This window comes from Manihot esculenta, chromosome 18, assembly GCF_001659605.2.
Source record: "Manihot esculenta cultivar AM560-2 chromosome 18, M.esculenta_v8, whole genome shotgun sequence".
Classification (NCBI taxonomy): domain Eukaryota; kingdom Viridiplantae; phylum Streptophyta; class Magnoliopsida; order Malpighiales; family Euphorbiaceae; genus Manihot; species Manihot esculenta.
Genome location: NC_035178.2, coordinates 1,638,536 through 1,658,696, shown reverse-complemented (window position 1 = coordinate 1,658,696; position 20,161 = coordinate 1,638,536). Strand labels below are relative to the sequence as shown.

Sequence of the window (20,161 nt, the reverse complement as noted above, 5' to 3'; positions counted from 1 at the left end):
ACTCGGATCAAATGGACGCACAATTTTATTTATTTTTCAAAATTAATCAAAAATTAAAATTTCTATTAAATGATTAAAAGGTTATTTTTCACTTTTTTATAAGTTTTGAAATAGAAAAAACGGATATAATCATTTCCTAACTTGAGAATAGTGTTTAATTTAATTTTTTATAACTTTAATATTTATAATAATTTACTTTTTTATAATAAATTTATGAAAACAGTTGACATTTTGATTAAATTGAAAAAAATAAAAATTAAATAATTAGTTTTAACAAATTTCGGGGATCTAATAGGGATCCTTTAGAAACAAATTTACCCATATTTTAAAGCGGACTAGACAGTGAAATAGAATACAGTGAGCACACACCTCCCGATCTTGCAAACGCAATTGGTGAGCGGCAGAGGCCAGAGAGCTAGCCAAGAAGATGCTGAAGTTCCTATCAAAGGTGCGGATTGAGTTCAATGCCTTAGACCCTCGTATAGCCTCTTGCATGGAGTTCTTAGCCCAATGCAACGCCCGCAAGGCCAAGGAATCGAACCCTGCTTGCCAGCTTTTGGTCAAGCGGCGAACAGATGATCACCCGCCGCAAATCACCGTTACTTTTGTCAACGGAGTCGAGGAGGTTTTTGATGGCACTACTGTTTCTGCTCAAACCATAAGGAACATGATTTTGGAGAAGGGTCAGTTCCTCGAGACTGAGCAAATGTTCCGTGAAGCTGGGGAGAAGTGGCCTGTTATTATTCCAGAGGAAGAGCGCCACCAGCCTGCTCCTGGTACCAAGGTCAGTTAATAGTTCCATCTAAAGTTATTTTTTCAATGGGCTTCTCATCTGCTTATTTGATTTGGGCATTTCGTCGAACGTTTGGTGTGGTTTGGATGGGTGATGCATCTCTTTTGGACTTCCTTAATGATTCCGTATTTTATTAGTCGATGCTTATTCCTATTTGAACTTGCATCTGATACTTTTCCTGTGCGGAGAATTTGTGTTTTCTTATATATTTATCGTGTTGGCAAATGGCGCTTCTTGTTATTTTGCTCTGAGGACACGCAATGTTGTCTATGCACCGGCTAATAGATTGTGATTATTATTGGCCAGGGGTATATGCATATGTGTGTAAGATTTTCCCCTGCTCTGACTATCTAATTTTTATGCATAATCTTGTTATTCTTGTCTTGTGTAATTTCAATTCAATTTTTTATGTTATACTTGCAGAATTATTTTCTTTATTGTGTTCTACTGAAGACATTTACACACTGCACATACATTTGCTTCTTGTAAAATTCAAGGTAAAATGGATTTAAATTTGAATCCTCTATCAACACTTACATAGATGATGCCAATTACCATGGGAGCTGCTGTTTATTTTCATTTCGATGCAACACCAGTTATGATAGACATCCGGATATCATATTGCTTATCTAGTTATCTCTACTTTTTGGCTACTTACTACTCTCCATTCCTATGATAGACATCCAAATGCTGCTTATTTGTAAAATATAAACAATTCAAATGTGTTGTAAGTGTTGGTTGATAATTATTCCTTAAACATCAATTTTAGAAGACACATCAATCAAGAATCAACAAAGAATTGGAGAAACTGGGGACTGTTATTTAATTTTAATAAAATGCTTATTGAGAAAGTGTAGGTTATTATTAATCAAATGCGCCAGAATGGTTTTTCGACTACATATTCTCTTTCCTTGTGTAGTTATGATTAACAGAAAGTAAGGGAAAGATAGAAATAGATGTTTTGGTGTTTAAGTGCATCATTCATTCAAACTTGTCGTGGGATGCCAAGAAATGGCTTTTCTTTATGTTCAGTGATGCACAAATGCTTTTGCTCATTGATTATATTTCAAGTCTAATGGTAATTTATGCTCTTTTGTAACTTCTCATGTTGCCAAAACTCTTTACCAATTTCTTGAATTTCTAATGCTCTTTTTTATTGCCCCTCCCAGCCAAGGAAGGCAGAAGAGAAGAAGCAGTGAACCTAAGCCATCTGTTCTACATAGAGCTTGGAATCACTGAAAATGTCCATCTGCGACAATACAAGGGAACCAAGTTTTAGCAAATCATGCGAAAGGAAAAATGATAGGACATTGTTTTGAACTGTGTTAATTATGTCATCAAAGTATGTTTCAATTCCCTGTGGAAGTGTCGACCGTGGCAGGAAAATCCTCTCTATGAAATGAGTTTGGTGTATTTTTATATGTACCTTTCTTAAGGTTGCTTGCATCACTTAGCTGTTTTTACTTGGGTTTTCTACTAAGTTTATGTGCTCTTCCTCTTCTTTGGTTTACTCTGCGTGAGGATGTTTTTTTTGTCAGAGTTGCTACCACAAATAATTCTTTTGATCTTAAGAAATAGTGAATAAGGAGATGCAATTCTAGAGCGATAAGAGGTACATTCCATAAATCGAATTCAATCTCTAATTAGTTTTCACTTTCATCCATCCTAGTTCATTTTGCATATCAGCCAGGTGATGGGCAGATGGGAAGAAGAGGGAGTTGGTGCAACTCTGATTGGATCTCGCCATCTCTGGTTTATTGGATTGTTTAAAGAGATAAAGTCTAGGGCAATTTTGCTGGCCCATTTAATGTTACTGCCCCTAGCATTGCCCTTTTCGGAGGAGTATAGATACCAAATATGCAGACAGCCAGAGTTTATCAAGAGTTCAAGTCAACGAGGTTTAGATGCCTGCTTCATAGCCGAGAACATGGTGAAATTTCACAAAATAACAGCGTAAAGCCATTTTTCGCAAAATCAGGAACCTGAACTTTGATTTCCACTCACCATGGTTTTTACCACCATCTAGACGTTACCCAGTTGTCGGTCCCTGCGACATGGTTGGATTATTGAACACTTGGAACTCTCCCATCGCGCTAGGCCTAAAAAATTTGACGAGCCTAAATCAGCTAAATGAACTGGAACATATCACCCATATGTTGGTTTATTTTATAATCACGGTTTTAATACCCTAGGAGCTTTTAAGGCTTGAATATATCCCAGAGATCAGCTTGTCACTCTTGTACATACAGTCTTGATGTGAACCAGAAATTAGGGTTTGAGAATTCAGAGAAGAAACAGATTAAGAAGATAAAACAAAGGGAAGAAGACAAGTCCATTAACAAATTCAAGAAAGATTCCAGATTATCTCCAACATTACAAAGGAAAAGTATTACTATTAATAGCTCGGTAGTGAAATATCCACACCACACCTTCATACGACGCGTCGTATCAACTCGACCATGTATCAGCTCTTCACTGGAACTTTCGTCCAGCCACATCATTAATAATCACAGGGCTATCCACCTAATCTACCTCACTCTTATACATGTCGCTTGCTACTCTTATACATGACTTTTACACTCGAAACCTACCAAATTGGAAAAAGAGTTCTGAGGAATATATCTTGCACAATTTAATTTAGCGATCTTCCCTGCGTACTGCATTGGGGTCGGACATCATATCCATCATCATCTTCTCAGGAGAATCCTCCCAGCTTGCAAATGTTTTCAAGTCAACCTGCACAACAGATACCAGATCGTATGTTTCTTCCCATTAAGACTTGGATGCAAGTAGCAACAATTGCCTTAAACTCGACTTGGTATGTTACCTTGCGTCTTTGCTCAATGAAAAGTTCCTCTCTTTTCTTATGTGATGCTTGGACTTTCTTTGCTGTCCTCCCACCCAATCCCCAGACTTCAACTTCAGAGATCAAAGCTTCAACAGCGAGAAAACCCTGCAGAACAGATTAATGATTAAAGTCGGGTGAAGTTTTGCAAGTTGCAATCTGTACCTTTAGTGTTCACATGGTGCAAAGCAGCCAAGTATACCCTATCGTCTCTCCTAACCTACATTACCTAATATGAAGTCTTTAATTTTACAATATCTATGCAGGGATGACAAAGAGAGAGAACGTCAGGAACAGCATTTTGGCGAGAGAATTTTTCACCCTGAAGGCAGACATGTATATCTTGTCGAGTGCAAATTAAATAAAAGAATATAAAGATTAGTAAATGTGGAAATTTTATTGATAAATGAACTCACTAATGCTGTGGACACCAAATATAAGGAAAAAGGAAAGATAAAGTTAAATTACTCCTAGACTATTACCTGGTGATACCATATAAAATATTTAGGTTAAAAGAGTCATCCCACCAAGGAAATAAAGCTTAGAATGTACTTCTATTCCAGAATATGTCAAGGAATATACTCCTCTTTCCTCTCTCTGTTTTTCTCTCCCTTTATCATCTCATAAAAATAACTCCTCTTTAACTTGAGCATAAAAGGCTCATCAGCGAGGACCTCCCCATGGATCTCTGATTATTTTCTCCCTGTTTGCAGGTCCCTAACTAAGATCAGATTGTGGGACCCTTATTTTGAAGCTACAGTACCCAGGCTTCATCGCCTAGTATCATTATTACATATTTAAAATTTACCAATTTAATTTATTCCAATATTGGCATATGATAATTAAATCAAAAGATAATAATTGATCCCTGCACATCTTTGTTAAAACTCAGCTATTTGCTGCAGCATAGTAAACGCTAATAGCCTAATACCTGAGATGGGAAAAGGGAACCAGGTTGGTAAGTTCTGTCAGCTGCATGATGGCGAACAGTAACTCTAGCAAAATCTTCATCTATGTGTATTCTTTCATTCCCGATGGTTCCTCCAAACGCAATTCCCACAGGCTTGGGATGTGGCTCATAGGCTCGGCCAGTAGGATGCAAGCGGCTGTAAACAAAGTTCTTATCTTTCCCTGCATATCATTGATCAATCAGTCAGTTATTTTATAAAAATTCATGAAATTGGAACCATTTTGTGAATTTCATTCTGGCTCATCAACTGTGAGAAAGGAAATGCCCACACCCCCCCCCCCAACAAAAAAAAAAAAATTTCCTCTTTAAAGGAGGATGGGACCTGCACGCACCATTTTTCTCTCTCTGCGCTCTATACTTCACTCTCAAGCACTTACCAGAAGGTGGAAAAACATGGAAGGTTGGACTTATAGCATATAGACTTCCAGAGCTTCCGTAGAACGTATCCCTATTTTCAAAACCCTGCTGTGTAAGTGCACCTATGATCCATTTTCTGTTACTGGTAGCATCCCCATGGAGATCTCCAGAAGTAGCAGAAACTAAAAATAGCAATGGCCCATGATAACCCTCAATGTTAGACCAAAATCTGTTCAAGCCTCTCCCATGAAGAGAAGATCTAACAAATAGTAGGAAATAAACATTTGTCTGATAAGATTTAATGCAGTAGTAAGCTAATCAAACTAGAAATAAAATGTGAAACATAAGGGAAGCAAAACATATTGACAGGTATGTCATATAAAGACCGAAGCGGAAGATGACAAACCGGTATAGAAGATTTTCCAATGTCCCATCACTGTCACTAGGTAAGTACGGTTTCAAAATCTCTGCACTTATTGTACCACTGAGTGTAAGAGAAATTGCCCACGCTCTTCCATGAGTCAGTAGGTGAATATCGCATACATCTCTTGGAGGGATTTCTAATAATGAAGATGAAGGTTCTGAGTTATCCTGCTAGAATCAAGTAAAAAGCCATATGACATATGGAATAATACACTAGATATAACGATTTAAGCAAGCGGCATGACCGGAAAAAGCTTTAATCAGTTAAAATTGTTTAGACATCTATTTTTCACATATCATCATATAGGAAAAGAAGATTATGGGCATATATATCCACGGAAATAAATCTACAAATGTAGCATGGACAATCAGTTTAACAATGAGGTATTAAAATTCTAGATCATTAGATTAAAAGAATATTCTCAAAGACAAAATTGAAAAGGCAACTCCCACTAAGAAGCAGAACTGCATGCGTTCCAAGTAGTGTGTAAATGTACAGGAACTATACATTAAAACCTTAATGACAGGACATTCAATTAATTATATAGATGACGATGTCAGGATGGAATGACCATTATGTAATCCATGACAAGAATGCAGGCTGTTAAGAGCATGAAATTATGAAATTAATGAAAAGAACATTATCCTCATAAGATGACCAAAAATGCAATCTAAACCATCCATCTATCCAATAATCTGAAGTACATTGCCTTCAGAAATTTTTAACCAAGCATGAGCACAAACTTTCCAAAATTGCAAGAAATAAGAATAATTGCACAAAAACATTATAGATTGGAATTTTTATTTAGAAAAATAAAAGTGTCTTTAGCTAGATTCACCTAACATCAAATCACAAATATCAGTGGGTTTATTGAACTCATATACCTCTGAAGAAACTGAACTTTGAAGTCTCGCAATAACAAATTGTGTGAAGCAATCTGTAAGGCTTGGTACTGTTGTCAATGCCCAGGTAAGAAACTTCCCAACAGGAAGCTCAACTTCCAAGGCTGAGATGTCACAATCCCACAAATTCAAACCACTGTCTACTTGAGTACATGAAGAAACTGCTGATAGTATTAGGTGACTAACATCTGGAAGACAGAGATTTTCTTTGCCTTTTTTACATCTTGAAGTTCTGGAATCCCACAACATAGTCCAACACATCCAGAGAAGCATACGAACGTCAGTGGCTAGAAAAGACCCACTTATCTTACAATCATCAACGCTGGATTCGAACTCCAGTGTCAAAGGAAGACCGGCTTTTGTAAAGGCTGTCGCAAATACTCTCAGCAAAGTATTGAGCGCCACTGAGGAAGGCATCCTCCCACAACATCGCAAATAACCGCTCAAAAACTCTATCCAACTGACTCCTCCTTTCTCAGAGATGAAAAATAATTCCACTATGGATTCCCCCAAATGATCCAATAATCCCAGAAAGGAATCAGGAAAGTTGGGTGCTTCACAATCTAGGTTTTTAAAATTTAAACAGAAGACTTGCTGGTCAAATTAAAAGTTACATATTAGAAAGAATTAAGACATGTAAATAAAAGAAAACTTAATAAACAAACAAATAAAAAATTAAAGTGACATTCGCATATTTCTATGGAAGCCTACTGCTCAGTCCAATTGAACCAAACCAATCTGTTTGAGCAACTTCATTATAGAAATATAGAGAGAAGAAAGGCAAAGGTAAAAGCTTTAACGCAAGAGATTCGTTAAGATTTTTAATACCGGAAGGGATTGGAGAGGGATGGCATTTGTTTGAGGATCGACCAGCTTGGCGAAAGAATTTTGAAGCATCGGCAAAAAACCTGTGGAAGCAGCCAGACTTTCCACCTCTCGTTGTTCGCTCGCACTCTTCTTCTCTGTTGAAGATGATGCTCCCATTGTCACTCTCTAGTCTTTGCTTTCTTCAGCAAATGATCTCAGGTTTTTGGAGCCAAAAGCTCGGCAAAATTTCTTCCCCGTCCGTTTGTTTCCAGAGAAAATCCCACCGAACTTTCTACTTTTAAGTGTTCGTGCCGCCACGTATGTCACCCCCGTTGTATTTTATTTTAAAAAAGTCAGAAAGGAGAAAACGCACCGTTTTAGGCGCTTTATGTGTAATGGGCAAACCAGGTAGAAGCGCATGAAATATTGAAAAACCAGAAGCGAGAAAAACCCCACTCATCAGGATTTTGCGATCTAATCTAATAAGGGTTTCTCTTCTCATCTGAGGCATTGTGATCAGATCTTTCAGTCAATTAAATGGCGCCACCTCCAGGTCCATACTCCGGCACCAGCACTCTCGCTCTGGTAACTATTATTTCTCACTTTCTGCAATCTAAATTTCTATTCTCGACTTTTATATTTGGTTTCGTTGGTCTGATTAGGTGGCTCGAGCGTCAGCATTCAGTTTAGGTCTGGTGTATGGAAGTTTGAAGCTGAAGATTCTAAAGGTAATTCTCGTGTTTTGATCGTTTATAGCTGCTCTGTAAGACGGATCTTACTTTGTGTTTTTCATTCATTTGCTGGATTATAATTAGATTTTGCAATCTGAGATTTCACTGGATTAGCATATATATTGTAATCATAATTTTGTTGATCTTGAATATGCATTTCCTTATTGTTATGTGTACTTTCTCTACAACCATTTGTAATCCCTAGCACATAGATAGCCTAAACGCAAGAATCATTTTGGAAATTTGGATTCCAATCTACATTCACGTTGGAGATATACTAAGTTTCTGTGACTTAATCTATCAATAATCTAGCTACAGTAACTGATCATCTTTCAAAAGAAAATCTGTGAGATAGGGTTCATATCCTTGAGTTTGGCTTCCTTCTTTCTCTATTTTTTTTGCTTTTGTTTTATTTTTGGAAAATTACTTTTTCATTCCTGAGGTATAGCATAATTATTGGATCTGTCTCTTTATTTTTAGAGCCCAATGCTCTGATCCATGAAGTTTAATTTTGTCTAAATCAGTAGTCCCTCTGTCTAATAATTCTATTAAGTCAATGATTTAAGTTTGATCAAATGAAAGAGATTAAAATATAGTTTCAAAAATACCCTTATTAATAATAAAAATTACTTCCCCTTTAAATTTCCAAATCCTCTTCATTCCTCTTCAAATCCCTAAATCATGTTCATCCCTTATATGCATAATTAGGGAAAGTTGAAGTAAAGCATCCTCACTGCATCAGGCGCGGCATATTCCCGCTGCTTCAATCCTTTCCTTTATTCTCTTCTTTTTTTGTTCCTCAAACTCTCCAAATCGATATCGCAAGGAGTCAGATATGACTAGCGCACATTCAATCATGGCTACTCCTGAGGTCTTGCAGCTCGTTGGAGACGGTTTTCTTTCATCTCCTCTCCTCGCTTCAACTGGCGAATAACGACGATCGACGGATGATGTGCAACTGAGTGGCAGATAACACAAGCGATAGGCATTGGATTGATAGGCAACAACAGGCGATGGCAGCAACGAGCAACAGGAGCGAACTGGAGCATTGAGAAAGAGGAGCGACACAAGCAACGGTTGACAGTGAGCAGTGAGAGATCGCAAGGGATAGGTGACGGGAGCTATGATTGATTTGTTGATTTTTTATTTTTGATGATTTGAATTTTATCTATTTTGATTTTTGTTAGATTATTGAGTTTGAATCTTAAATTTGTTGAAAGTTTTATTTTATTTGTGTAGATTGAGATTTCAGTTATTATTTTGATTTATGAATGACTTTTGTTCTATGTTCTTTATCCCTGAAAAAAATAAACACAAAGAGAGAATGTGTTGAGAGTAAAGAGAAGAAAGAATAGAAGGGTAAGAATAGAAGGGTAGATTGGTCATTTCTTCTTACACTATCAGCATCTTTGACGGAGGGACCACTGATTTTTATAGAATTAAACTTTAGGGACTAAAATGTTGGGTTCTAAAAATAGAGGGACAGATTCATTAATTATGCTATACTGCAGGGACGAAAAATTAATTTTCACTTTTATTTTTATGGATGGGAACAGCTTGCTAGGAGGCTTGCAGCCATAGTTGATACTTGATAATTAAGTACTGAATATAGTTGGAAACTTAACATGATGTAGTAAAGTAATGCTCTTTGTGTCTGCCTAAATGGATCTACAATTAAATTAATCTTGTATCGTACAAATAAAAATTCCATTTGTGTTTGTGCTACCTCGAAAAGATCGGAAGTAACCAAAACATCCAAACTCAGTATATTTATCATGTTTATAATTTCATTCTCTATGGTTCATGCTAGGTCTTTAGTTTCTACTTTCCTATATGTTTGTACCTATCTTTAGAAATCTTCTTCTTCTTCTTCTTCTTCTGTTTGGAGCATTTCCTGTTACGGTTCATAAATTATGATTTTCCATTGATAAATCTTGCCCTAAAGTTGTGATTGCAATGCTCATAGCTCAATTCCTTTTTCCAGATGAAGACTAAGTCGCATAAGAATTCTGAAGCTAAGGCACATCATTGAGTTGCTGACCTGCTGGTTTGGGTTGAAATAAAAAGTTTGGGAATTTTGAATGGTTCCTATCATTTTAAATTTTAATCTTGGCAAAGGTGATGCTTAATTTAGAGGTTTAAAGTTTTCTTTTTACATCTCAGAATCATCAGAACGGCAGATTTGTGGATTTGCTTAGAATCTTCTTTTGTGAATGCCTAAACGTTCATGAAGAAACACTCGATGGCATTGTTTGAATTTTTTTTCATGCCTTTTGTGATGATAAACGGATCTGGTTTCCAACTAGCTTCAGGAAGCAGTTGCCAGATAAATAGTAGTTGATTGGGCAATAGACTGGAGTTGGCCACTGTTGAAATTTTAAATTTGAGTTATTTAATGTTCATTGTCTATTTGTGATATTAAAGGAATTAGACAGTGATTTAAACTAGCACAACTCATTATCTGCACTTGGTGATACGGAGCTTCACAGCTGAACACAAGGGTCAAATTCTTCATCACCTTCAAAACATTAGGCAATTTTCGTGTGCAATCAAATAAGTTGGGGCAGGATTGATTTTGTCCAGTTTGTACTTTATAAGGTAATGCTTATGCTGGAATCAACTCAAGTTGTGTACATAAATAAATAAAGAATAGCTTGCTGAATATGTACTTATTAGTCTTTACTAGTTAGGATTATCCAATTGAACAAAATTTTGATTTGCTCACATGTGGTTGATTGTATTTTAAATTTTTATAAGTTCAAAAAAATTAGATGATAATAATCTCATCATTTTAAAAAATTTTTGAGCAAATTAGCCAATCGACATCCCATTTTAAAAAAAAACGTTTATAATAATAATATGAGGTATTAAGGTATATTTTTAATTCTTTATCGGAATAAAAAAATGAAAAAAAGTAATTAGAGAGGTGCATAAAAGAATTAAAACTTAAGTTTATTTTATTTATTAAAATATAAAAGTTAAATATGAATTATGATATAATACATAGATGAAAAAAAAAAAAGTAATCAAGTTTAAATAAACATCACGTCCATTACCGAGGCCCTTTTTCTATAAATGTTGATAGTTGACAGTCCCACGGTAGGTCCAATAGGTCCAACATCATGTCACTATGTGATGCTAACACGTGTACGGCCCAATGCGAAGAATCTCAATGCATGAGCGTGTTCACTTGTAAATGTTGCAGTATGCAACCGACAACAGACAACCATCCCCTTAACTCTCTCTCTTTCTCCTCAAAGCTAAGTTGTCCTGATCTCCTCTCGCAATTATACTCTAATTATATCTTTCTTTTGAAATATGTCCACTTGCTGCTCCGCTTCACAAATCTCACTCTCCCTCACTGCTCGATAAACCCCTCTCTCTCTCTGTCTCCCCCCCCCCCCCCTCCCCCTCCCAACAAATCTGAAGCAGAAGCCTGAAGGAGACCAAGATGGGATCCGTGTCGCTGAATATTGGAGATGGCACAGCCAAATTCAAGAGAGCTACTGTGTGCTCCTCAGCAGTTAACATTCTTATGATCTTCTCTGTTATCTCCACCAATCTCTTTGCTTTATATGCCTTCACATCCTCTCCCAAACACCAAAGTCATGTCCTTCATAACACCCACAAGAACTTCTCTTTAATCTCTGAACACGTCTCTCTTATCCTTAAGGAGATTGATTCTTCCCAAAAAAAGCTTGCTAAGATGGAAAAAGAGCTCTTAGGGTATGAAACCATCGATATCTCAAGGCCCAATATTGCAAATGAGCTCAAATTTTTCCTACAGCATCACCAGCTGCCTCTTGGTAAAGATTCAAGAACTGGGATTACTGAAATGGTGGCATCTGTGGGGCATTCTTGTGAGAAATCTGCAGATCTGTTGTCTCAGTACATGACTTACAAGGTCTCTGGGCCTTGTCCCGATGATTGGAGCCTTGGCCAGAAGCTGATTTTGCGTGGATGCGAACCTTTACCGAGGAGGAGATGCTTTGCCAAGCCTGTTTCTAAGGTGGGTCTTTCCCCTTTTCCTATTTCACTATGGAAGCCTGTCAGTGAAAAGATTCTAACTTGGAGTGGTATTGGTTGCAAGAATTTTGAGTGCTTAAATAAAAAGAAATTGAGTAGGGAATGTGTTGGTTGCTTTGATTTGGCTAATGGGTATGAAAATCAAAAGTATGTTAAGGCTACAAGCAAGAGTGATTTTGTTATTGATGATGTGTTAGCTTTAGCAAGTGGAGGAATTAGAATAGGATTTGATATTGCTGGTGGGTCTGGTACTTTTGCTGCTAGAATGGCAGAGAGAAACGTAACTGTGGTCACTAACACTTTAAACATCGATGCTCCATTTAGCGAATTCATTGCAGCAAGAGGGCTTTTCCCGCTGTATTTGAGCCTAGATCATAGATTCCCTTTCTATGATAATGTGTTTGATCTGGTCCATGCGTCCAGTGGACTAGATATGGGGGGGAAACCTGAGAAATTGGAGTTCTTAATGTTTGACATTGACCGCATTTTGAGAGCTGGTGGATTGTTTTGGTTGGATAACTTCTTTTGCAGTGATGAGGAGAAGAAGAAGACGTTAACTAGGTTGATAGAGCGGTTTGGTTATAAGAAGCTGAAATGGGTTGTGGGAGACAAGGTAGATACAGCTGGTTCAGGCAAATCTGAAATTTATTTATCTGCAGTGCTGCAAAAGCCAGCAAGAGGGTGATGATTTTGGTTTCTACAGAAAACTGTAATTCAAGAGAGAAAATCATGCTGAAATTTTGTTTCAAGGTGCAATGAGTAACCTGAATTGTGTTCTTTCTCAACTGCATATCGGCAGTAGAAGGTGATGTGCAACTGTCTGTAATTTTAAGATAACTTTTTTTCCCCTTTTTTGTACTCCATTACAAAGTGTAGTTGGGTTTTAGTTATCCAAGGTAAAGTAAATGTTAGAAATGGAAAATTATGTAGTGCAGTCTTGAATCTTTTGAATTGCGAGTAGCCTTTGGACTGATAGTCGGTGTAAGCTGTTGAAATGCAACAATTTTCACATCTTCTAGAAGTGTAAAATATCAAAAGAAATGCAATAATTAAAAACAAACATAATTAGCCTCACTAATCAACTCCATATAGTTTGTAAAACACGTTATTATAAAGTATCTCATGCATTAGTTAAGACATGAACTAATGTCATCTCATATTTCATACATCTCTAAAGATATCCATCCTAACACAGTAGTACCCACGTCATCATCACTGCAGCATCAAAAATCGTAAACTCGGCAAGTGTTTGATCCAGATGAGACCATTCAAAGAAAAAGTTTCCACCAATTAGAAGAGAACACCATTGTTCAATCTCAAGCACGGCTACCTTCTGTGACGGAAGCAGCTAGGCCCTGGATATTGGCATTGTTAAGAAGCTTCATTCCCTCCTCGCTCATCTGCTGAACTTCTGAAGGTGACAGAATTCTTATGCAGCGGACACAGCCAACAAATTCTCTGCACAAATACATAAAATGGCATTTTAAGAAATTAGCTACAATTAACTACACTATACACAGATGATTTTAACTTACTCCCACGGATCATCTCCAATAAGTAGAACATCATTCTCATAGTCCACGTATACCAGCTTCCACCCTGACTCCCTTGGATTATTAAGCAGCCCCTCAAGCCCGAACATGCATTCAATTGCAGAACATAGTTCTTCATAGTTTCTAAAACTTGAGACATCAATTGACCTCCCGACAGAGCCAGCCTTTTGAACCTGCGAGAAGTATAAATTGTTTCATTAACTTAGACAAATATTGTTGAACTCGACTGGATTTGATTGTAAAATCCTTGACTTTACATTGCTAGTTCACATAATGAATAGTGATGCAACTCAATCAAGATGTACATTGACTATGATTCCTAAACCCAGGAATAGGAACCTACACATGCAAGTAGTACCTTTGTATATGTTCGCACTCGTGGAGCAACTTGCTGCCATGAATTATTCTGCATGTAATTGCCCTTCTCAAAATCCACATTGCTTGAAGGTGTACCACCTAAGCTGTCCGGAAATTCCTGCTGCGAGAAAGCTTGGGAGTCTGCCAAGCTTGCTGAAGTAATCTGAGACTGAACATCCTGGCTTGAGCTAAAGTTGCCAACTAAACAATCTGAAGGATTTTGAAAATCAACACCCTTTGAAGTACAGAACTCATCCAAAATGACATTTGACACCGAAGGGTCAATTACAGCACTACCACCATTGCCAACATCAATATTAAGAGTATCATAAATGCCACTTTGATCATTACTCTCATCTGATAAATCTTTGGCGCCACTTGAGTTAAGATTACAGGGTTCTTGCGGAGCTAAAGGAATGAGATGGCTTCCTGGGGATAAAAATCTTAAATTGTTCAATTGCTGATCCCACAAACCTTGATTCATTAAAGGTATAGAGGGGTCTGGGAGTCCGGCTGACTGTTCTTGCAACCCAAACATCGACAAAGGCCCAGATGATCCATACATCCCAGGGAGAGAGATGCAAGAAGGGTTTGAAATCCATTCATCAGTATCTAGGAAAGGAAGTGAGCCACTAAGGGGAATAGAATCAGCTTGGGATATATTAATTTGCTGGGGATGCACACCAGAAGGCTCCAACAGTGGCTGTACAGACCATAGACTGCTTTGTGCATGCAATTGAGCCTGATTCTGATTTTGAAAGTCCATCTGGTTACCGCAGTTCTGCAGATTTGTAGGACTTGAGGATGACTTTTCCTCATTGCTTTCTCCTACAGAGGTTACCTGGCTTAACTTATCTGTAGAATGGTCAGGTTCAGATTTTAGCTTTTCGTTACTAATACCATCTGCTGTTTGATTCTCGAGATTGCAAGGAGGATGCAACTTCCCAGGTAAATTTATTTTTGATGAAGATGAGATCATAGCATTCGATTGGCTGGCGCAGAACTGGGAATAAGTTTGGTTTTCTACTGACATGGCTACAGACTGGTTAAGCTGAGGCATCTGGTTGACTGTTCCCTGCATGGCCTTCATATCATCTAAAGGAGTCCCTTTGGAAGCAGCGATTTCTGGCAGAGCAGACTCATATATACCAGGATGGTTATCGTGAGGTTTCATTAGCATCTTAAGTAATCGCTCAGAACACGTGTTTGGAATTGACGAGTATGGAAAATTCCCATTTCCATTTTCAGGAAGCCAAATAAGTGGTCTTTTTATCAAGTTCCCCCATTCAGTTTCTCCTCCTGGCAAAACAAAAGGCTATAATGAATATCCAACAAAGTTTCCCACTTAAAACAGAAATAGGATGAAGGTTACCTAAAAATCCTGAATGCAAGGGTCGTTTGAGACCGGAAGTCAGAGAAGGAAAAATGAAGAGACTTTCAGGAGTCTCAATTTCCCATGGACTAACCCTATTCTGCTTATCAGAACACCCTGGCTCATCCCACTCCACCTGTTCATAAAATTTAAATTAGGAAATTCAATTGGCAATGCAATTGGCAGTCCCCTAGATTCTGTTGTATGCTACCAACTCTACCTGAAGATTTCGCCATTTGGAGCCAGGCCATCTCAGCGGATCTATGTCACTGATACCAACTATGGTGCCCATATATCTGCAGAAATATGAGAAACCATTACATTACGGATCTATCCAAAAAATACTGCTCTGGTTCTCATATGAATAGTATACTGCGGTTGGGCTCTATAGTCTTCATAACATTACTGCCAAACTTTATTCACAATTGCCACATAATAACGATATAGAAGGGTGCAATAAATAGAAAAATACCTGCGTTTGCCCGACTCCTCTGTTTCGAACATCATTCCAAACCTCATCCCAACTGAAACTTGAGTGCCATACACAGCTTTTCGGTGTTTAGCTAAAGGAATTACAAACTCCGAGGGGCATGCCCTATTAAAGATAGAAAGGACATGTGACCACTACTTTCAGACAACCACAATAAGGAGAGCTAGAATTTTGGCATATCATAATGTATATCAAATAGACCTTGGATTGTAAAAAATGGTGAACGGGCTCCTATTGGCAGCAGCATGAGCTGCAGCAGCAAGGACTCCAATATGCATGCTGTCGGCAGATAGAACTGATGATGGTAGTGTTGTCTGTTGACGATTTGCACGCCTCACCCCCACCAATAACTGAGACTTTTCATCCCTGGTCATATTAAAAAAAAGAATAAGTCAAAAAGACAATAGTAGTAAAATTTAATGGCATACAATGAATGTGATCTTGTGTTCACTAGAAAAAAAAAAAAGAGCAACCACACAGGACAAGAAAATTTACTATCATTTTGCCAGTCAACCTGAAAATCAAGAAAAAATTATTGTTTTGTAATAAACCAATGAGAAACAATTAAAGTTGTAGTATGAAAAGGATGCAAGTTACCTGATAAACAAAACAGAGTCACCAGCTTTAAGCCTTTTTGTACCAACAAATATGCTCCACCCAGTTGTAAGAAGGTGCCGCTTAGGCTGCCCTGCATTAAATGACAGAGATAGATAATGTTCCAGATAAGCAGTCAAATCGCTGTTCAATGCAAAAGATATTAGCACTTGACTAAGGACATTCCCAGATTAAACATTCAAGAAAGTTACCATATTTCTGAAAAAGTCTTCATGAAACAACTTGCTCAAGGAATAGGAACAATAATCAAAAGACTACTCACCACGATAAATATGGCGAAATGTCCACGTATTATCATGCAAGTCTCTGACAACAAGCTCTTGCGTTGGTGGTTGCATAGTGTAATCCTGAGAATTAATTCAGCCATCAAGTCAAATAGAATACCTCTATCTAACCACGGCATTCAAATATATTTAGATCATATCAGAACTCACCAGTGCAGGAAAAAGCTTTTCTGCTGCCCTTCGTGGCACTGAGAATCCTCCGTGTGTACTAGTGTCACTGGCTGTCAAGGTTTTGCAGAAAAATTCAGTGGGATGTTTGCTGGGCTTTAATCCAAAATCCGGTATGGGGAAGACATCCTTTTCCTAAACAGAGATAAATAAACAGACTTATTGCATCATCCATTCTCTCTTCTATCATTACTTTTCGGCAGGAAGGATGAGAGAGTCGAGAGACAGAAGGCAGAAAAAAAGTTAACCAGCTATAATATTAAACTTACTGAGTTCACTGGTTGAAGACTCATTTGGGCATAGATCTCATCGGTATCTTTGTCTGCCTAAATTTAGGTAGAGCAGGTAAAATAACTGAATTTGTAATAAGATATAACAGTAGCATGCAGATATAAAAGCCAAAGAGCCAAATAAGGTTTGGCATACATGTAAGGTAACATTGTGAACTTGGCATAGCAACTGAGAAGGAAGATTTGGGTAGTTGGGAATTTGTGATGTTGCTGTCCTTTTAGTGGAAACTGCCACCTACACATGCAAATAGAAGTTTATAAATTCAGTTAATTATGATGAAATAATCAGCAAAGATCAACAGAGAAACTGTCACCAATCCATCTTCCTGTAGTCTCAGTTTCCAAAAGCTTCAATTAATTAAGGCTTCTTCCCAACTAACATAAGTTGTACCAGAACAATACACTCCTAAGTTTTGAAAATATAACAAAGGAACTGAAAATGCAAGCGTTTAAGGGACACAATCAAATTAATTTTACCAAATTTATTTTCTGTTAAAGACAATAAAAAAGCCCATTGTTGTCCCAGCAAAAGAGAATAAAAACTAGCTATTTGTTTCTCACACTATTATCTAAAGCAGGCAGGTCAGTGCACTTTAAAAATCAGATTTAATGATTTGCATTTTTAAGGTCATTAGTCATTACGCTGCTTATGCAACATCACTTGTCAATGAATAGATATTGATAAAAATCACATCATAAAATTTAACTTTTACTTGCTTCAAGGGGGACAGCCCCAGCAACAAGCATACAGAAACTCGTATAGGTGAAATATCAATTTCCAACACCTACTGTATTACAATCAACCTTAAAAATAGCTATTAAAACGACAAACCACAAAAAGGACCAGAACAAGTAAATGATCAATCAATTTATCCTAGATTTGTAGAATCAGATTTAAAAGATGACTGCAGCATCACGAAGTGGTACCTATGTTGTATAGTTTGTTATAGAATTCTGACACTCCACAGCAAAAATTACCATTCTTGGTTTTGACTCAGTATCTTTACACAGACTAAGACTATGCCTTAAGCATGAAACAGATGACAGTTTATTTTAGAAAATAAGGGACGGCAGATGAATACTACAGTAGTAAATCTAGCTTCAACATAAAGGATCTCTGATAACATTGACAAACACAGTGATAAGAACCTCAAAAGCTACGGTTTAAATATAAAGAACAAAAAAACTTTCTTCCTTCTAATTAAATTCACAGTGATCTGCTTCTACTTTAACTCTTACTTCATAAATATAATGTGCTCACAATCTATAAAGTGTAATCTGTATTCAATTGAAAAATAATAAGTGAAGAAGCATGAAGAGCTAAGGAGAAAGATTGCAACCTGCTCGCTGTGTCCCTGAGGAAAATAATACACAAGGCTTCCAACCTGAGGCAAGGAAACAAGTGGACCAGCACATGCGTACCACAGCTCCGAGTTTATTGTCTTGCGAGTCCCTGAAATCAAGTAGAGAAACTCTAAACATGAGGCACACTCTTGAACTGCCTTTACAGGGAAGAGGGGTCTCACATAGAACTTTGTAGGTAGACGCCAATAAATAGCATGGTGAAAAAAAAATAAAAACTTTACCAGATCATTCGACCCATGAGCGAAAAGAAGCCAAACTTATAGAACAACCAAAAAGGAAATGATTTTAGTGAAATATAACTAACCAGAATGGTCCTGAATTTCTTTTAACAACTTCATTTCCTCGAGCAGATTGGTCTGTATTCCGCCAACCAAGCCTCCTGCTTTGATTTTCTCTTCAACAGAACCCATCATCATGTGCTTCTGTTTAAAATGCATACACCCTCTACGCCAACCAGAAAAACTGAGAAGAAAACCCCATCTTCACGTCTCTACTCCCAAACCCACAACTTCAACTGAGAAAAAACCCCCTTTGAAATCAGACATGTGTTTCTCCAAAGGAAGGAAAGGAAAGGGACGATTGATTAAACCATGTCATGTGAATCTGAGGGTGACCCAGAAAGACCAATGCAATTGGACACATAAGAGACACCTTCCCCCTTCAGGGAGTCCAAAATCAAGGAAACAACAACCTGCAAAAAGGCAACTTAGGGAGATCTTTTTAACGTGGGCCTCTTGACATAACAATTGGCAAAACCATCATTTTGCATCAAAGCACGCGGACCGAAGCATGGGAGTGGGTCTCCTCTTTCTCTCTCAATCTCTGTTTGGATGGCTTTGTTATTATCAAGTGCTTGTTTTTATCACCTCTAAAGAAACCGACCTTTCAATGAACCCCCTCCATATATCATCATCACCTCTGTGATTCCCCTTCTCTCTTTTTTCTCCCTGTCCTCCCTCAAAAGCTCCCTCCTTTTAATTTACCTATATCTGAAACTCTACTAATCTCCTCTAATGTGTAATTGCTTCAAAGTAGAAAGAGTGTGCAAGCTCTTATCCTGCGCACACTCTTTCTGTATATGGCGATTTCGTTGCAGCTTTAAACTGTTGGAAGACAAATTTAAAAGTAGAATACACACAATAAAGAAAAGTTAAAAGAAGAAAAAAAGAAAAAAGAGCTTAGACTACTTGAACACGAAAACAGTACTAGCAGAGATAGAGATTAGAGAACAGTCCTCAAAGAGAGAGATTTTGAAAAAGGAGGGAGGAGGTGCGTAGTAATATGCAAAGAGTGTAAAGGTGGCGCATTTTAGCACGTGGATTACGAGGATTTGCGGGAGATTTCTCTCTCTAGCTCTCGCCCTTTATTTTTTTTTTTTTGGCTTTTTTGATCTCGTGCTTTTTGGCTTTTGATTTCACCTGCTCTGTATTTTTTAATTCTAAATAATAAAGAATATATATTCTTCCCCTTCTTTTGCGTCTGATTTAATTTGACTATTCGTCACGCGTGCAGTTCACGACAAATAGGTGGGGGAAGGCGTACGCTAACATTGAACGACACGGTCTACAATCCACATACTGGTATTTGTCTTTCCACGGCGCCGTTTCCTGCATTTTGATTAAAAATACCTCATCTAATTAAAAAATAATTATTTTTTGGTAAGAAAAATGTACAAGAATAGGAGAAAGGCGTGTGAAATGGGGGATAGCTTGCAGAGGAGAATGTATTTGTAAGAGGCAAAAAGTAAGGGAAAGAAGAGAAAGGATTTTCTAAAATAGAGAGCTCATGCTATGTACATGATGGTAAGAATTG

The 20,161-nt window shown here is 37.5% G+C and overlaps 5 protein-coding genes across 6 annotated transcripts; 3 read left to right on the top strand and 2 right to left on the bottom strand.

The window, feature by feature from the left end:
- The first annotated feature begins 326 nt into the window (after nucleotides 1–326).
- Nucleotides 327–2,303, top strand: LOC110606072. Its single transcript, XM_021744816.2, has 2 exons — nucleotides 327–784; nucleotides 1,963–2,303. Exons 1-2 carry the CDS (start codon nucleotides 428–430, stop codon nucleotides 1,990–1,992), a joined length of 387 nt encoding a protein of 128 aa, XP_021600508.1. The 5' UTR covers nucleotides 327–427; the 3' UTR covers nucleotides 1,993–2,303.
- A 798-nt stretch (nucleotides 2,304–3,101) lies between these two features.
- LOC110606589 lies at nucleotides 3,102–7,403 on the bottom strand. Of its 2 annotated transcripts, none has more exons than XM_021745462.2 (7): nucleotides 7,120–7,403; nucleotides 6,274–6,885; nucleotides 5,372–5,559; nucleotides 4,986–5,224; nucleotides 4,570–4,769; nucleotides 3,621–3,746; nucleotides 3,102–3,529 (listed from the first exon to the last, which is right to left on the bottom strand). In XM_021745462.2, exons 1-7 carry the CDS (start codon nucleotides 7,273–7,275, stop codon nucleotides 3,431–3,433), a joined length of 1,620 nt encoding a protein of 539 aa, XP_021601154.2. In that variant the 5' UTR covers nucleotides 7,276–7,403; the 3' UTR covers nucleotides 3,102–3,430. The 2 variants fall into 2 exon arrangements, with proteins under 2 accessions (XP_021601154.2, XP_021601155.2); XM_021745463.2 differs by having other exon boundaries at nucleotides 5,372–5,556.
- Nucleotides 7,404–7,482: 79 nt separating this feature from the next.
- LOC110606590 lies at nucleotides 7,483–10,236 on the top strand. Its single transcript, XM_021745464.2, has 3 exons — nucleotides 7,483–7,683; nucleotides 7,761–7,826; nucleotides 9,814–10,236. Exons 1-3 carry the CDS (start codon nucleotides 7,636–7,638, stop codon nucleotides 9,859–9,861), a joined length of 162 nt encoding a protein of 53 aa, XP_021601156.2. The 5' UTR covers nucleotides 7,483–7,635; the 3' UTR covers nucleotides 9,862–10,236.
- A 668-nt stretch (nucleotides 10,237–10,904) lies between these two features.
- On the top strand, nucleotides 10,905–12,826 carry LOC110605825 (probable methyltransferase At1g29790). The gene has a single exon (XM_021744475.2). It carries the CDS (start codon nucleotides 11,281–11,283, stop codon nucleotides 12,538–12,540), a length of 1,260 nt encoding a protein of 419 aa, XP_021600167.1. The 5' UTR covers nucleotides 10,905–11,280; the 3' UTR covers nucleotides 12,541–12,826.
- A 75-nt stretch (nucleotides 12,827–12,901) lies between these two features.
- On the bottom strand, nucleotides 12,902–19,608 carry LOC110605824 (auxin response factor 5). The gene is made up of 14 exons (XM_021744474.2): nucleotides 18,654–19,608; nucleotides 18,325–18,437; nucleotides 17,121–17,219; nucleotides 16,964–17,020; nucleotides 16,677–16,829; nucleotides 16,505–16,589; nucleotides 16,225–16,315; nucleotides 15,829–15,993; nucleotides 15,610–15,732; nucleotides 15,358–15,433; nucleotides 15,138–15,273; nucleotides 13,767–15,064; nucleotides 13,391–13,581; nucleotides 12,902–13,313 (listed from the first exon to the last, which is right to left on the bottom strand). Exons 1-14 carry the CDS (start codon nucleotides 18,784–18,786, stop codon nucleotides 13,172–13,174), a joined length of 2,862 nt encoding a protein of 953 aa, XP_021600166.2. The 5' UTR covers nucleotides 18,787–19,608; the 3' UTR covers nucleotides 12,902–13,171.
- Between the last annotated feature and the right edge of the window lie 553 nt (nucleotides 19,609–20,161).

Coding starts and splice junctions, on each gene's coding strand:
- LOC110606590 (XM_021745464.2), top strand. CDS start 7,636: ATGGCGCCACCTCCAGGTCCATACTCCGGCACCAGCACTCTCGCTCTG. Junction 7,684..7,760: donor GCACCAGCACTCTCGCTCTG/GTAACTATTATT, acceptor TGGTCTGATTAG/GTGGCTCGAGCGTCAGCATT. Junction 7,827..9,813: donor TGAAGCTGAAGATTCTAAAG/GTAATTCTCGTG, acceptor TCCTTTTTCCAG/ATGAAGACTAAGTCGCATAA.
- LOC110606072 (XM_021744816.2), top strand. CDS start 428: ATGCTGAAGTTCCTATCAAAGGTGCGGATTGAGTTCAATGCCTTAGAC. Junction 785..1,962: donor AGCCTGCTCCTGGTACCAAG/GTCAGTTAATAG, acceptor TGCCCCTCCCAG/CCAAGGAAGGCAGAAGAGAA.
- LOC110606589 (XM_021745462.2), bottom strand. CDS start 7,275: ATGGGAGCATCATCTTCAACAGAGAAGAAGAGTGCGAGCGAACAACGA. Junction 3,747..4,569: donor GTTCCCTTTTCCCATCTCAG/GTATTAGGCTAT, acceptor TCTGTTCTGCAG/GGTTTTCTCGCTGTTGAAGC. Junction 3,530..3,620: donor TCATTGAGCAAAGACGCAAG/GTAACATACCAA, acceptor TCTGTTGTGCAG/GTTGACTTGAAAACATTTGC.
- LOC110605825 (XM_021744475.2), top strand. CDS start 11,281: ATGGGATCCGTGTCGCTGAATATTGGAGATGGCACAGCCAAATTCAAG.
- LOC110605824 (XM_021744474.2), bottom strand. CDS start 18,786: ATGCATTTTAAACAGAAGCACATGATGATGGGTTCTGTTGAAGAGAAA. Junction 17,021..17,120: donor TTCACAATGTTACCTTACAT/GTATGCCAAACC, acceptor ACCTAAATTTAG/GCAGACAAAGATACCGATGA. Junction 15,434..15,609: donor GAGGAGTCGGGCAAACGCAG/GTATTTTTCTAT, acceptor ATATTTCTGCAG/ATATATGGGCACCATAGTTG.